Genomic DNA, 13,991 nt, shown 5'->3' with positions numbered 1-13,991 from the left:
CTGAGGTCCTGAGCGCTCTGGAGCAGGTTTTCATCAAGGATCTTTCTGTACTTTGCTCTGTTCATCTTTCCCTCAATCCTGACTAGTCCCTGCTGCTGAAAAACATCCCACAGCATGATGCTGTCACCACCATGCTTCACCATAGGGATGGCGCCAGGTTTCCTCCAGACGTGACCCTTAGCATTCAGGCCAAAGAGTTTAATTATGGTTTCATCAGATCAGAGAATCTTGTTTCTCATGGTCTGAGAGTCATTTAGGTGCCTTTTGGCAAACTCCAAGCGGGCTGTCATGTACCTTTTACTGAGTGGCTTCTGTCTGGCTGTCACATTCATCGTACAGAGCGGACCAAGGCGCAGCGTGAGTTGAGTTCCACATACTTTCAATTCACAGTGAAAAAACAAAAACAACAAAACATTCAATGAACGTGAAGTACAGCACGCACATAGGCACTAACTGAAACAATATCCCACAAAGCAGGTGGGAGAAAGGGCTAGTAGTAGCTAGCTAGCTGCAAGATCCAGGTGTAAATGTCCAGAGCTTGTGGTAGAAATCCGGGGATATGGAGAGAAAATAGGTCCGGTATGCTCTGGTCTGACAAAACTGGCGATAGCTTTTCGAGCTAAGGGATGGCTGATGACCGCCAACCGTGGCTAGCTGAACTCCAACGTAGCCAGTGAACTGGCCAACCTCTGGCTAACCTCTGGCTAGCTTCTGTTGTAGATTTGAGGTAAATAATATATATATTTTTTTTTAATTGGTGAGGTGGGTTGCAGGAGAGTGTTTTGAGGTTGAGTTTCTATAAAAACATATATAGGATGAAAGAAACCGCACACTGCTCTTGATAGTATCACTGGTATTTAATAAGCTTACGTATCGGCCCAACGGCCTTCGTCAGAGCTTTTGTGAATTTTCTAAAACAGCACCTCTATGTAGACCTAGCCCCACCCACATCCGTTCCACGTATGGAAAGGAGTTGGAGGCTAAGGAAAAATAAAAAAGTGCTACCAAACATAACAATATGCATTTCACAAATATTACAAGTGTATAGACAAGACGCACCAAACACGTCCATAAAATCACAACGAGGACATAGCAAGTTTTCATTAATCATTGGGTACATCATACGAAAAGAACTAAGTAATCTTAAATAGGAACATTTTTTAAATTCACAACATAACATACATAGGCATTTCATCATTAAGTCCTTTAGGAAATAATGTCTGGAGGGTGAAAATCCAAAAACATTCTCTTTTGCTCAGAGTATTATTAATATCACCTCCCCTGTCTGATATCTTGACTTTCTCTATGCCACAAAATCTAAAGGTAGAAATGTCATGCTTTAGGTCATTAAAATGTACTGCGACTGGATAATCCCTGTCGTTTCTCCTGATTGAACTTTTGTGTTCACTAATTCTCTGTTTGAGAGAGCGGGAGGTTTTACCGACATAGCACAGCCCACATGGACATTTAATAATGTAAATAACATGGGTGGTGGAATACGTAATGATATCATTTATTTGAAACCGTTTACCTGTGTGGGGGTGGCAGAAATATTCACACTTCATCATATTGTTGCACTGTGCGCATCCTCTGCATTTATAGCTACCATTTGGTAGAGGGCGTAGAAGAGCCTGGCTGATTTTCTTTCGTGGCTGGCAGTTGGCATGAACCAGTTTATCGCGTAAATTGCGACCTCTCCTATATACAATGAGTGGTGGATTCTTAAATTCAGCCGGCAAAGCTGGGTCCGATGATAAAATATGCCAGTGTTTCTTAACCACACCTCCCACTTTTCGCGAATTCAAAGTATATGTGGTTGTGAACATAACGGAGTGTTCTTTTGCTTTAGCGGGTCTTTTTTGTAACAATTCATCTCGTGTTTTACCCAATGCCAAATGAAGAGCTTCATCCACACATTGTGGCGAATAGCCTCTTCTTAGAAACCTAATGCGCATCTCCGCTGCTTTTTCTAGATAATCATCATTGGAGTAGCATATTTTTATTTATTTATTTTTTATTTCACCTTTATTTAACCAGGTAGGCAAGTTGAGAACAAGTTCTCATTTACAATTGCGACCTGGCCAAGATAAAGCAAAGCAGTTCGACAACATACAACAACACAGAGTTACACATGGAGTAAACAACATACAGTCAATAATACAGTAGAAAAAAAAATATACGGCGCAGTCTGAAAAACTGGCTTCTAGGAAGTCCTCTTTTTAATGGCTCAGGATGGAAGCTGTCCCCCTGTAATAGAGTATTTCTGTCTGTTTCTTTTCGATACAGAGTTGTAAACAGGGTTCCATTTGATTTCTCAATCCACATATCGAGGTAATGAACGCGTTGAGTGTCACTTTCAATAGTAAATTTGAGATTGGGATCCATGTCATTGAGTAGTGCCATAAAATCTGACAGCTCTTGTTCAGTTCCTTCCCATATGCAAAAAATGTCGTCAATATATCGATACCACTTCAGGATTTTGTTCAAAAATGGATTTTCGTTTATGTTAGTGACAAAACGTTCTTCAAATAGACCCACATAAAGGTTAGCATAGCTCATTTTTAATACATTTTCAAAAGTTTAGAAAAAACAGTTTTTGCTTCGTCATTACGGGGTATTGTGTGTAAATTGATGAGAAAAATAGATAATTGAATCCATTTTAGAATAAGGCTGTAGTCGTAACAAGATGTGGAAAACGTAAAAGGGTCTGAATACTTTCCTAATGCACAATATATTATCCCCAGCCTCACCTCATACAACAAAACATTCACCCAAATCCATTTAAATGTATACAGTGTGTACATTCACAAACAGGACTGGAGACTGTTGAAGACCCCTGCTCTAACAGTAAGGTATTAGGTCAGTATACATACCAGATCCATTGTCATCGAACAACAGGATTAGGATGATGGGAACTAAACAAAGCTGTATGATACTGATGTGTGAGTGCACACATTCTCATACTCATCCCCCATGGGAATCAAACCCACAACCCTGGCATTGCAAGTACCATGCTCTACCAAGTGAGACACACAGTAGCTCTGAATGGTGTGCGTCCCAAATGGCACTATTTCCTATGGGCCCTGGCCAAACATAGTACACTAGGAAGTGAACAGGGTGCCATTTGTGACGCATCTATCAATATCAGGCTACAAAGTTTTGGAGAAGCTATTAATGACACAAAATAACACAAATAACAGAATTGGTTATCACAGTGTCGTGTTTTCATTTTCAGTTGTATCTTTAGTTGATGAAGTAGTAATTCCATTGAAGATGTAGGGTGTTGGATGTTACGTGCATGTGGGGAATGTAATATGGCTGGGGTGTATTCATTAGTGCACACCGTAGCAAACCGTAGCAAAAAGTTTTGAAACCGAAAACGTTTTTTATTAAAACAAGCATTTCTTATTGGACAAGTTTAGGTTAATCCCTCCCTGTTTGGGAGCTAACTCTCTGTCCTTAATCCATCCTGAGGAGCTGTACAGTGTGTGTGTGTGTGTGTGTGTGTGTGTGTGTGTGTGTGTGTGTGTGTACACATGTGCGTGAGTGCGTGTGCACATGTGCGTGAGAGAGAGACAGATGGAATGAAAGAGAGAAAGAAAGGGTTAGAATGTGAGAAAGAGAGAGAATGAGAGAGAGAGAGATGGAAAGTGCAGAGAGGAGACAGAGTGTGTGTGTATGTGTGTATGTGAAAGAGAGAGAGAGAGAGAGAGAGAAAAGAGAGGGTAGACAGATTGTGTGAATGGGAGATTAAAAGGAAGAACGAGCCACACAGCTACATAGACACAGCCCCTGTACAATACAGTCCCTATCTAATGGTGGTTATCTGTTTCAGCACCGTGGACAGCATCTGACTGCTGTTCTCTCTCTAGGAATCTTAATCACTACTATAGAAGTAAACTACAGTCTATTAGTGGCTATTAGTGGCTACACACATCAACCGAATGGAGAGATGATACAGGAGCTAACCAATCGGGTGTCAGAGCCGTCACAGCCCGTCACATCCCAGAAAGAGGACTTTAAGATATTGCAAAGCAGTGAGAAGAATCATTTTCATTTTAACTCTGATCAAGGACCAGGGTGTCAGCTTAAAATGTCAGCTTCACACACATACATGTATATTTTAAGAAGGCTCATCGTTCACATTCTCTGTGTGTGTGTATGTGTGCATGCGTGTACGTGTGTGTGTGGCAGTTTGAGGCTTCGCCAGCTCTTATGTGATGTGAGTTGATCAGAGAGCTGAGAGGCCTGGGGAGTGAGGGCCTTAGACAGTGTTGTGAGAGCTGAGAGGCCTGGGGAGTGAGGGCCTTAGACAGTGTTGTGAGAGCTGAGAGGCCTGGAGAGTGAGGGCCTTAGACAGTGTTGTGAGAGCTGAGAGGCCTGGGGAGTGAGGGCCTTAGACAGTGTTGTGAGAGCTGAGAGGCCTGGGGAGTGAGGGCCTTAGACAGTGTTGTGAGAGCTGAGAGGCCTGGAGAGTGAGGGCCTTAGACAGTGTTGTGAGAGCTGAGAGGCCTGGAGAGTGAGGGCCTTAGACAGTGTTGTGAGAGCTGAGAGGCCTGGGGAGTGAGGGCCTTAGACACGTGTTGTGAGAGCTGAGAAGCCTGGGGAGTGAGGGCCTTAGACAGTGTTGTGAGAGCTGAGAGGCCTGGGGAGTGAGGGCCTTAGACAGTGTTGTGAGAGCTGAGAGGCCTGGGGAGTGAGGGCCTTAGACACGTGTTGTGAGAGCTGAGAGGCCTGGGGAGTGAGGGCCTTAGACACGTGTTGTGAGAGCTGAGAGGCCTGGGGAGTGAGGGCCTTAGACAGTGTTGTGAGAGCTGAGAGGCCTGGGGAGTGAGGGCCTTAGACAGTGTTGTGAGAGCTGAGAGGCCTGGGGAGTGATGGCCTTAGACAGTGTTGTGAGAGCTGAGAGGCCTGGGGAGTGATGGCCTTAGACAGTGTTGTGAGAGCTGAGAGGCCTGGGGAGTGAGGGCCTTAGACACGTGTTGTGAGAGCTGAGAGGCCTGGGGAGTGAGGGCCTTAGACACGTGTTGTGAGAGCTGAGAGGCCTGGGGAGTGAGGGCCGTAGACACGTGTTGTGAGAGCTGAGAGGCCTGGGGAGTGAGGGCCTTAGACAGTGTTGTGAGAGCTGAGAGGCCTGGGGAGTGAGGGCCTTAGACAGTGTTGTGAGAGCTGAGAGGCCTGGGGAGTGAGTGCCTTAGACAGTGTTGTGAGAGCTGAGAGGCCTGGGGAGTGAGGGCCTTAGACACGTGTTGTGAGAGCTGAGAGGCCTGGAGAGTGAGGGCCTTAGACAGTGTTGTGAGAGCTGAGAGGCCTGGGGAGTGAGGGCCTTAGACAGTGTTGTGAGAGCTGAGAGGCCTGGAGAGTGAGGGCCTTAGACAGTGTTGTGAGAGCTGAGAGGCCTGGGGAGTGAGGGCCTTAGACACGTGTTGTGAGAGCTGAGAGGCCTGGGGAGTGAGGGTCTTAGACACGTGTTGTGAGAGCTGAGAGGCCTGGGGAGTGAGGGCCTTAGACAGTGTTGTGAGAGCTGAGAGGCCTGGGGAGTGAGGGCCTTAGACAGTGTTGTGAGAGCTGAGAGGCCTGGAGAGTGAGGGCCTTAGATAGTGTTGTGAGAGCTGAGAGGCATGGGAGTGAGGGCTTTAGACACGTGTCTGGTCTTGGTCCTGTTAAATATACTGCTGGTCTCGGTATTGTTAAATATACTGCTGGTCTTGGTCCTGTTAAATATACGGCTGGTCTTGGTACTGTTAAATATACTGCTGGTCTTGGTACTGTTAAATATACTGCTGGTCTTGGTCCTGTTAAATATACCGCTGGTCTTGGTACTGTTAAATATACTGCTGGTCTTGGTCCTGTAAAATATACTGCTGGTCTTGGTCCTGTTAAATATACTGCTGGTCTTGGTCCTGTTAAATATACTGCTGGTCTTGGTACTATTAAATATACTGCTGGTCTTGGTCCTGTAAAATATAGTGCTGGTCTTGGTACTGTTAAATATACTGCTGGTCTTGGTCCTGTAAAATATACTGCTGGTATTGGTACTGTTAAATATACTGCTGGTCTTGGTCCTGTTAAATATACTGCTGGTCTTGGTCCTGTTAAATATACTGCTGGTCTTGGTACTGTTAAATATACTGCTGGTCTTGGTCCTATTAAATATACTGCTGGTCTTGGTACTGTAAAAATATACTACTGGTCTTGGTCCTGTAAAATATACTGCTGGTCTTGGTAATGTAAAAATATACTGCTGGTCTTGGTACTGTTAAATATACTGCTGGTGTTGGTCCTGTTAAATATACTGCTGGTCTTGGTCCTGTAAAATATACTGCTGGTCTTGGTAATGTAAAAATATACTGCTGGTCTTGGTACTGTTAAATATACTGCTGGTCTTGGTACTGTTAAATATACTGCTGGTGTTGGTCCTGTTAAATATACTGCTGGTCTTGGTCCTGTAAAATATACTGCTGGTCTTGGTAATGTAAAAATATACTGCTGGTCTTTGTACTGTTAAATATACTGTTGGTGTTGGTCCTGTGAAATATACTGCTGGTGTTGATCCTGTTAAATATACTGCTGGTCTTGGTACTGTTAATTATACTGCTGGTCTTGGCACTGTTAAATATACTGCTGGTCTTGGTACTGTTAAATATACTGCTGGTCTTGGTCCTGTAAAATATACTGCTGGTCTTGGTCCTGTTAAATATACTGCTGGTCTTGGTACTGTTAAATATACTGCTGGTCTTAGTCCTGTTAAATATACTGCTGGTCTTGGTACTGTTCAATATACCGCTGGTCTTGGTCCTGTTAAATATACTGCTGGTATTGGTCCTGTTAAATGTACTGCTGGTCTTGGTCCAGTAAAATATATTGCTTGTCTTGGTACTGTAAAATATAGTGCTGGTCTTGGTACTGTTAAATATACTGCTGGTCTTGGTCCAGTAAAATATACTGCTGGTGTTAGTCCTGTAAAATATACTGCTGGTCTTGGTACTGTTAAATATACTCCTGGTCTTGGTACTGTAAAATATACTGCTGGTCTTGGTACTGTTAAATATACTGCTGGTCTTGGTACTGTTAAATATACTGCTGGTCTTGGTACTGTTAAATATACTGCTGGTCTTGGTCCAGTAAAATATACCGCTGGTCTTGGTACTGTTAAATAAACTGCTGGTCTTGGTCCTGTAAAATATACTGCTGGTCTTGGTCCTGTAAAATATACTGCTGGTCTTGGTCCTGTTAAATATACTGCTGGTCTTGGTCCTGTTAAATATACTGCTGGTCTTGGTCCTGTAATATATACTGCTGGTCTTGGTCCTGTTAAATATACTGCTGGTCTTGGTCCTGTTATATATACTGCTGGTCTTGGTCCTGTTAAATATACTGCTGGTCTTGGTCCTGTTAAATATACTGCTGGTCTTGGTCCTGTTAAATATACTGCTGGTCTTGGACCCTGTTAAATATACTGCTGGTCTTGGTACTGTTAAATATACTGCTGGTCTTGGTCCTGTTAAATATACTGCTGGTCTTGGTACTGTTAAATATACCGCTGGTCTTGGTACTGTTAAATATACTGCTGGTGTTGGTCCTGTTAAATATACTGCTGGTCTTGGTCCTGTAAAATATACTGCTGGTCTTGGTAATGTAAAAATATACTGCTGGTGTTGGTCCTGTTAAATATACTGCTGGTCTTGGTCCTGTAAAATATACTGCTGGTCTTGGTAATGTAAAAATATACTGCTGGTCTTTGTACTGTTAAATATACTGCTGGTATTGGTCCTGTTAAATATACTGCTGGTCTTGGTCCTGTAAAATATACTGCTGGTCTTGGTCCTGTTAAATATACTGCTGGTCTTGGTACTGTTAAATATACTGCTGGTCTTAGTCCTGTTAAATATACTGCTGGTCTTGGTACTGTTAAATATACTGCTGGTCTTGGTCCTGTAAAATATACTGCTGGTCTTGGTCCTGTTAAATATACTGCTGGTATTGGTCCTGTTAAATGTACTGCTGGTCTTGGTCCAGTAAAATATATTGCTTGTCTTGGTACTGTAAAATATAGTGCTGGTCTTGGTACTGTTAAATATACTGCTGGTCTTGGTCCAGTAAAATATACTGCTGGTGTTAGTCCTGTAAAATATACTGCTGGTCTTGGTACTGTTAAATATACTCCTGGTCTTGGTACTGTAAAATATACTGCTGGTCTTGGTACTGTTAAATATACTGCTGGTCTTGGTACTGTTAAATATACTGCTGGTCTTGGTCCAGTAAAATATACCGCTGGTCTTGGTACTGTTAAATAAACTGCTGGTCTTGGTCTTGTAAAATATACTGCTGGTCTTGGTACTGTAAAATATACTGCTGGTCTTGGTCCTGTTAAATATACTGCTGGTCTTGGTCCTGTTAAATATACTGCTGGTCTTGGTCCTGTAATATATACTGCTGGTCTTGGTCCTGTTAAATATACTGCTGGTCTTGGTCCTGTTATATATACTGCTGGTCTTGGTCCTGTTAAATATACTGCTGGTCTTGGTCCTGTTAAATATACTGCTGGTCTTGGTCCTGTTAAATATACTGCTGGTCTTGGACCCTGTTAAATATACTGCTGGTCTTGGTCCTGTTAAATATACTGCTGGTCTTGGTACTGTTAAATATACCGCTGGTCTTGGTACTGTTAAATATACTGCTGGTGTTGGTCCTGTTAAATATACTGCTGGTCTTGGTCCTGTAAAATATACTGCTGGTCTTGGTAATGTAAAAATATACTGCTGGTGTTGGTCCTGTTAAATATACTGCTGGTCTTGGTCCTGTAAAATATACTGCTGGTCTTGGTAATGTAAAAATATACTGCTGGTCTTTGTACTGTTAAATATACTGCTGGTATTGGTCCTGTTAAATATACTGCTGGTCTTGGTCCTGTTAAATATACTGCTGGTCTTGGTCCTGTAAAATATACTGCTGGTCTTGGTACTGTTAAATATACTGCTGGTCTTGGTACTGTAAAATATACTGCTGGTCTTGGTCCTGTTAAATATACTGCTGGTCTTGGTCCTGTTAAATATACTGCTGGTCTTGGTCCTGTAAAATATACTGCTGGTCTTGGTCCTGTAAAATATACTGCTGGTCTTGGTCCTGTTAAATATACTGCTGGTCTTGGTACTGTAAAATATACTGCTGGTCTTGGTACTGTAAAATATACTGCTGGTCTTGGTACTGTAAAATATACTGCTGGTCTTGGTACTGTAAAATATACTTAAATATACTGCTGGTCTTGGTACTGTAAAATATACTGCTGGTCTTGGTCCTGTTAAATATACTGCTGGTCTTGGTACTGTTAAATATACTGCTGGTCTTGGTCCTGGTAAATATACTGCTGGTCTTGGTCCTGTAAAAATATACTGTTGGTGTTGGTCCTGTGAAATATACTGCTGGTGTTGATCCTGTTAAATATACTGCTGGTCTTGGTACTGTTAATTATACTGCTGGTCTTGGTACTGTTAAATATACTGCTGGTCTTGGTACTGTTAAATATACTGCTGGTCTTGGTCCTGTAAAATATACTGCTGGTCTTGGTCCTGTTAAATGTACTGCTGGTCTTGGTCCAGTAAAATATATTGCTTGTCTTGGTACTGTAAAATATAGTGCTGGTCTTGGTACTGTTAAATATACTGCTGGTCTTGGTCCAGTAAAATATACTGCTGGTGTTGGTCCTGTAAAATATACTGCTGGTCTTGGTACTGTTAAATATACTCCTGGTCTTGGTACTGTAAAATATACTGCTGGTCTTGGTACTGTTAAATATACTGCTGGTCTTGGTACTGTAAAATATACTGCTGGTCTTGGTCCTGTTCAATATACTGCTGGTCTTGGTACTGTTAAATATACTGCTGGTCTTGGTCCAGTAAAATATACTGCTGGTCTTGGTACTGTTAAATAAACTGCTGGTCTTGGTCCTGTAAAATATACTGCTGGTCTTGGTCCTGTAAAATATACTGCTGGTCTTGGTCCTGTTAAATATACTGCTGGTCTTGGTCCTGTTAAATATACTGCTGGTCTTGGTCCTGTAAAATATACTGCTGGTCTTGGTCCTGTTAAATATACTGCTGGTCTTGGTCCTGTTAAATATACTGCTGGTCTTGGTCCTGTTAAATATACTGCTGGTCTTGGTCCTGTTAAATATACTGCTGGTCTTGGTACTGTTAAATATACTGCTGGTCTTGGTCCTGTTAAATATACTGCTGGTCTTGGTACTGTTAAATATACTGCTGGTCTTGGTCCTGTTAAATATACTGCTGGTCTTGGTACTGTTAAATATACCGCTGGTCTTGGTACTGTTAAATATACTGCTGGTGTTGGTCCTGTTAAATATACTGCTGGTCTTGGTCCTGTAAAATATACTGCTGGTCTTGGTAATGTAAAAATATACTGCTGGTCTTGGTAATGTAAAAATATACTGCTGGTCTTGGTCCTGTTAAATATACCGCTGGTCTTGGTCCTGTAAAATATACTGCTGGTCTTGGTAATGTAAAAATATACTGCTGGTCTTGGTCCTGTTTAATATACTGCTGGTCTTGGTAATGTAAAAATATACTGCTGGTCTTGGTAATGTAAAAATATACTGCTGGTCTTGGTCCTGTTAAAAATACTGCAAGTGATGAGGAAACAAACCCATGTTAGGCCATATAATAGATCTGATGCTATATGTGACCTACAGTTCATTTACTCCAGTGAATACAGGAAGGTTAAAATACAAACCGGTGTTAATACAGTAATATCAAGTAATATCAAGGCCTATCTCTGCAGTACTGTTGTATAGTCATTACAGTAAGCACCTCTGCAGTACTGTTGTATAATGATTACAGTAAATACTTCTGCAGTAAGGTAGGTACTTGTACAGTACATTTTCAAAAATGAAAACACACAGCAGACCGAACTCTTTGTTTCTTTAAAAACCTGCTGTATGTAAAATATTGTGCACTACAGCTTGGAAAACAATTCACTAATGTTTGTTTCCAACATTAGGGCTGTTTTCCTAAAGCAATCTGCTTCGTGCTTTGTTTCCTTGACACGATACTAACAAGTATCGCAATACTGGTATCGTCCCGGCCCTATTGGACAGTACAGTAACCTGTTCTGTGGATCACTCACCTTGAGCTTCTTGACATTGACACAGGGGTCGTTGGAGAAGCTCTCGGTGTCAGCGATCTGGATGTCTGCCTTCTCCAGCTCATTGGTCAAGTCATTCCTCACCTGAGAGAAAGACAAAGACAGAGAGAGAGAGAGAGAGAGAGAGAGAGAGAGAGAGAGAGAGAGAGAGAGGTATCGGTCTTATTTTTATAGTGCTTTCTTTACACATTCATCAATTCTTAGTTGCTTACTAACAGCTTTCAGGGCCTACACCCCAAAGAGGCTGAGGAGAGGCAGTAGACAGTGGCAAGCAAAAACTCCTTATTAGGAAGAAACCTTGAGAGGAACAAGATCAGACAGTGAGTTAGAGGGGATACTAGTTGGTGTTGTCCAGCCAGAGACACAGGAGGGTCTAATTGCACTGTTCTGCTCACAACAATATCCCTGTTGTCTATCTGTCTCCCAAATGGCACCCTATTCCTATTGCCCTGGTCAAAAGTAGTGAACTACATACGGAAGATGGTGCCATTTGGGACGCAGTCAGTTTCTAACTGATTCCAGATCAGTCTGGAAGTATCCCGCCCGTGGACCATCTCCAGTTGACCCTGCACCACCACTGAGATATGGACAGACTTCAGTTATTTCACCCTTAATTTAGTCTCTGTATCCCCCTGGCAGAAACTATTTGTAATTGTCAATTAAAACATTAGAATATACTGTAAATTCCAGCAATGAAAATTGCTCCTTGGTTCCCGTCGAGTCTCAAGCACTCGATATTAAGCCGAGGAGGCAGTAAGCTGCGTTTGTTTCTTAGCTAATGCTGCTGAGCTAATGTTGACTTAGTGGTATTTTAGGGACACTGGGGGAAAAAGATGCAGCTGTTACTGCTGAGTGCAGCATGGGGCATACACAGTAGGGTAGAGAAAGATCCCTATTTGTTTAGGAGGTAATGCATACTGTGTCTCATAGTAGCCCCATGTGTATATGGGCGAAGAGAGGGAGAAAGAGAGAAAGCGCGAGAGAGAGAGAGAGAGCGAGAAAGAAAGAGTGAGAGAGAGAGCGAGAGGGAGAGTGAGAAAGAGAAAGAGGGAGAGTGAGAGAGAGAGAGAGAGAGAGAGAGAGAGAGAGAGAGAGAGAGAGAGAGAGAGTGAAAAAGAGAGAGACCGAGATTAAGGTAGAGAGAAGAGACCTCTTAAAGTGAAGAGTTAAGCAGAGGGCCTCATGGCTTCAGGGCTCCAGGGAGGAAGGGAGGAGGGCTGCAGCAGAAGGCTGACCGGCCGTCTAGGCGAGAGGGGAACTCCAGAGGGTTAGTGGGTTAGTAACCACAGAAGGCCCAACCATGGAGGGTGGTGAGTACGCTACAGTGTGATGTGATGAAATGGATAATGCAGTTAACGCTGTGGTGACCTGTCAAGTGAACCAGAATAGACACATAAACAGGAAGCAATGTGAGTTAGCTACAGGAAACACTACAGTGTACTACAGTGATAGCTAGGCAGGCAATAAAGGCCTTTAGAACCATGTGGTCATTGTGTGTGTGTGTGTGTGTGGGTGTGTGTGTGTGTGTGTGTGTGTGTGTGTGTGTGTGTGTGTGTGTGTGTGTGTGTGTGTGTGTGTGTGTGTCTATGGGAATGCATGTTTGTGCTTCAATCTGTGTACTTTACTTGTAAACAGCATAACTAGGACATATTGGCCACCTACTGGTCTAAATTCATTGGGAAGCTAATATATATGTGATGCATTGAGCCATCACAGTGGTAGGTAATGGCTGTAGGGAGATAGATAATGGTGTGAAGAGGAAGTGGTTTGCCGCCCTGTGCCATGTTGACTCCCATAGTGGTTCATCTTACTGTGGACTACACCAGGGTGGTGTCCCAAATGGTACCCTATTCCCTATGTAGTGCACTAGTTTTGACCAGGGCCCACAGGGAAACCCATAGAACTCTGGTCAAAAGTAGTGCACTACATACAGGGAGTAGGGTGCCATTTGGGACGCAACACAGGCATCCATTCCTCTCATTCTTCCTGATTCATTCTCTCACAAACTCCTAGCTATAACTCAACCACCAATTCCTTTATGCTAAATGTCCAGTATTTATTCCAGCTACAACAATATTCACTGTTGAACTAAGGCCAGGTCAACACACACACACATGTAGGAACTTTTGCAAGATCACATGCATGCAAACACACCGCAGATGGATTTGTCCACTTCCATCAGGAATGGAAGGAACACTACATCTAACTAAAAGAAAGAGCTTGGGAAAGAGAAGGGCTGCTATTCTAGGAAACCGTCTGTCAGCGTGTGCAAGTGTCTCCTTGTTTATGTCTGATTTGGGCCTGTAGATCCTGGAGACCATCAGAAGACAATGTACTAGCTTGTCTGCTCTGACTTGACTTATTATTCCTGAAGAGCAAAGCCAGGTTGTATTGATCCAGTAATGCTGCCCTGCTGTTGTCTGCACGTAGCAGAGTGTTGAAGGAATGTTAGACAACATAGTTCCATGAGAGTGAGTTATGAGTGTGTGTGTGTGTGTAGATGGTTGTGTGTGTGTGTGTGTGTGTGTGTGTGTGTGTGTGTGTGTGTGTGTGTGTGTGTGTGTGTGTGTGTGTGTGTGTGTGTGTGTGTGTGTGTGTGTGTGTGTGCCTGTGTGTGTTTGTGGTATGTGTGAACATGTTTTTCTTGCAATTTTTCTTGCAATTCCATCTTAGTTGGATAACAGCTACTTTATATTCACAAAAACACATTAAATAAGCCCCCAGAGACGTCTTCCATTGTGAAGTCCCCAATTCAAACACATTATCTTTCCATTAGACACACAAAACCCACCTCAGCCATTTATACAAACAGAGACACAGTGTTCTCACAC

General features: G+C 42.7%; 1 protein-coding gene across 1 annotated transcript in view; it reads right to left on the bottom strand.

Moving 5' to 3' along the window:
* The window catches only part of LOC115175547 (gamma-aminobutyric acid type B receptor subunit 2-like), a 366,527-nt gene that overhangs the window by 159,151 nt on the left and 193,385 nt on the right, over positions 1-13,991 (bottom strand). Inside the window, exon 4 of the mRNA XM_029734842.1 lies at positions 11,143-11,244. Within this exon, the coding sequence (XP_029590702.1) occupies positions 11,143-11,244 (102 nt within the window). The remainder of the gene's footprint in view (positions 1-11,142; positions 11,245-13,991) is intronic.

This window comes from Salmo trutta, chromosome 36 (genome assembly GCF_901001165.1).
Source record: "Salmo trutta chromosome 36, fSalTru1.1, whole genome shotgun sequence".
Lineage (NCBI taxonomy): Eukaryota > Metazoa > Chordata > Actinopteri > Salmoniformes > Salmonidae > Salmo > Salmo trutta.
The sequence above is the reverse complement of the archived record's forward strand: the minus strand, read 5'-3'. Positions and strand labels throughout refer to the sequence as shown.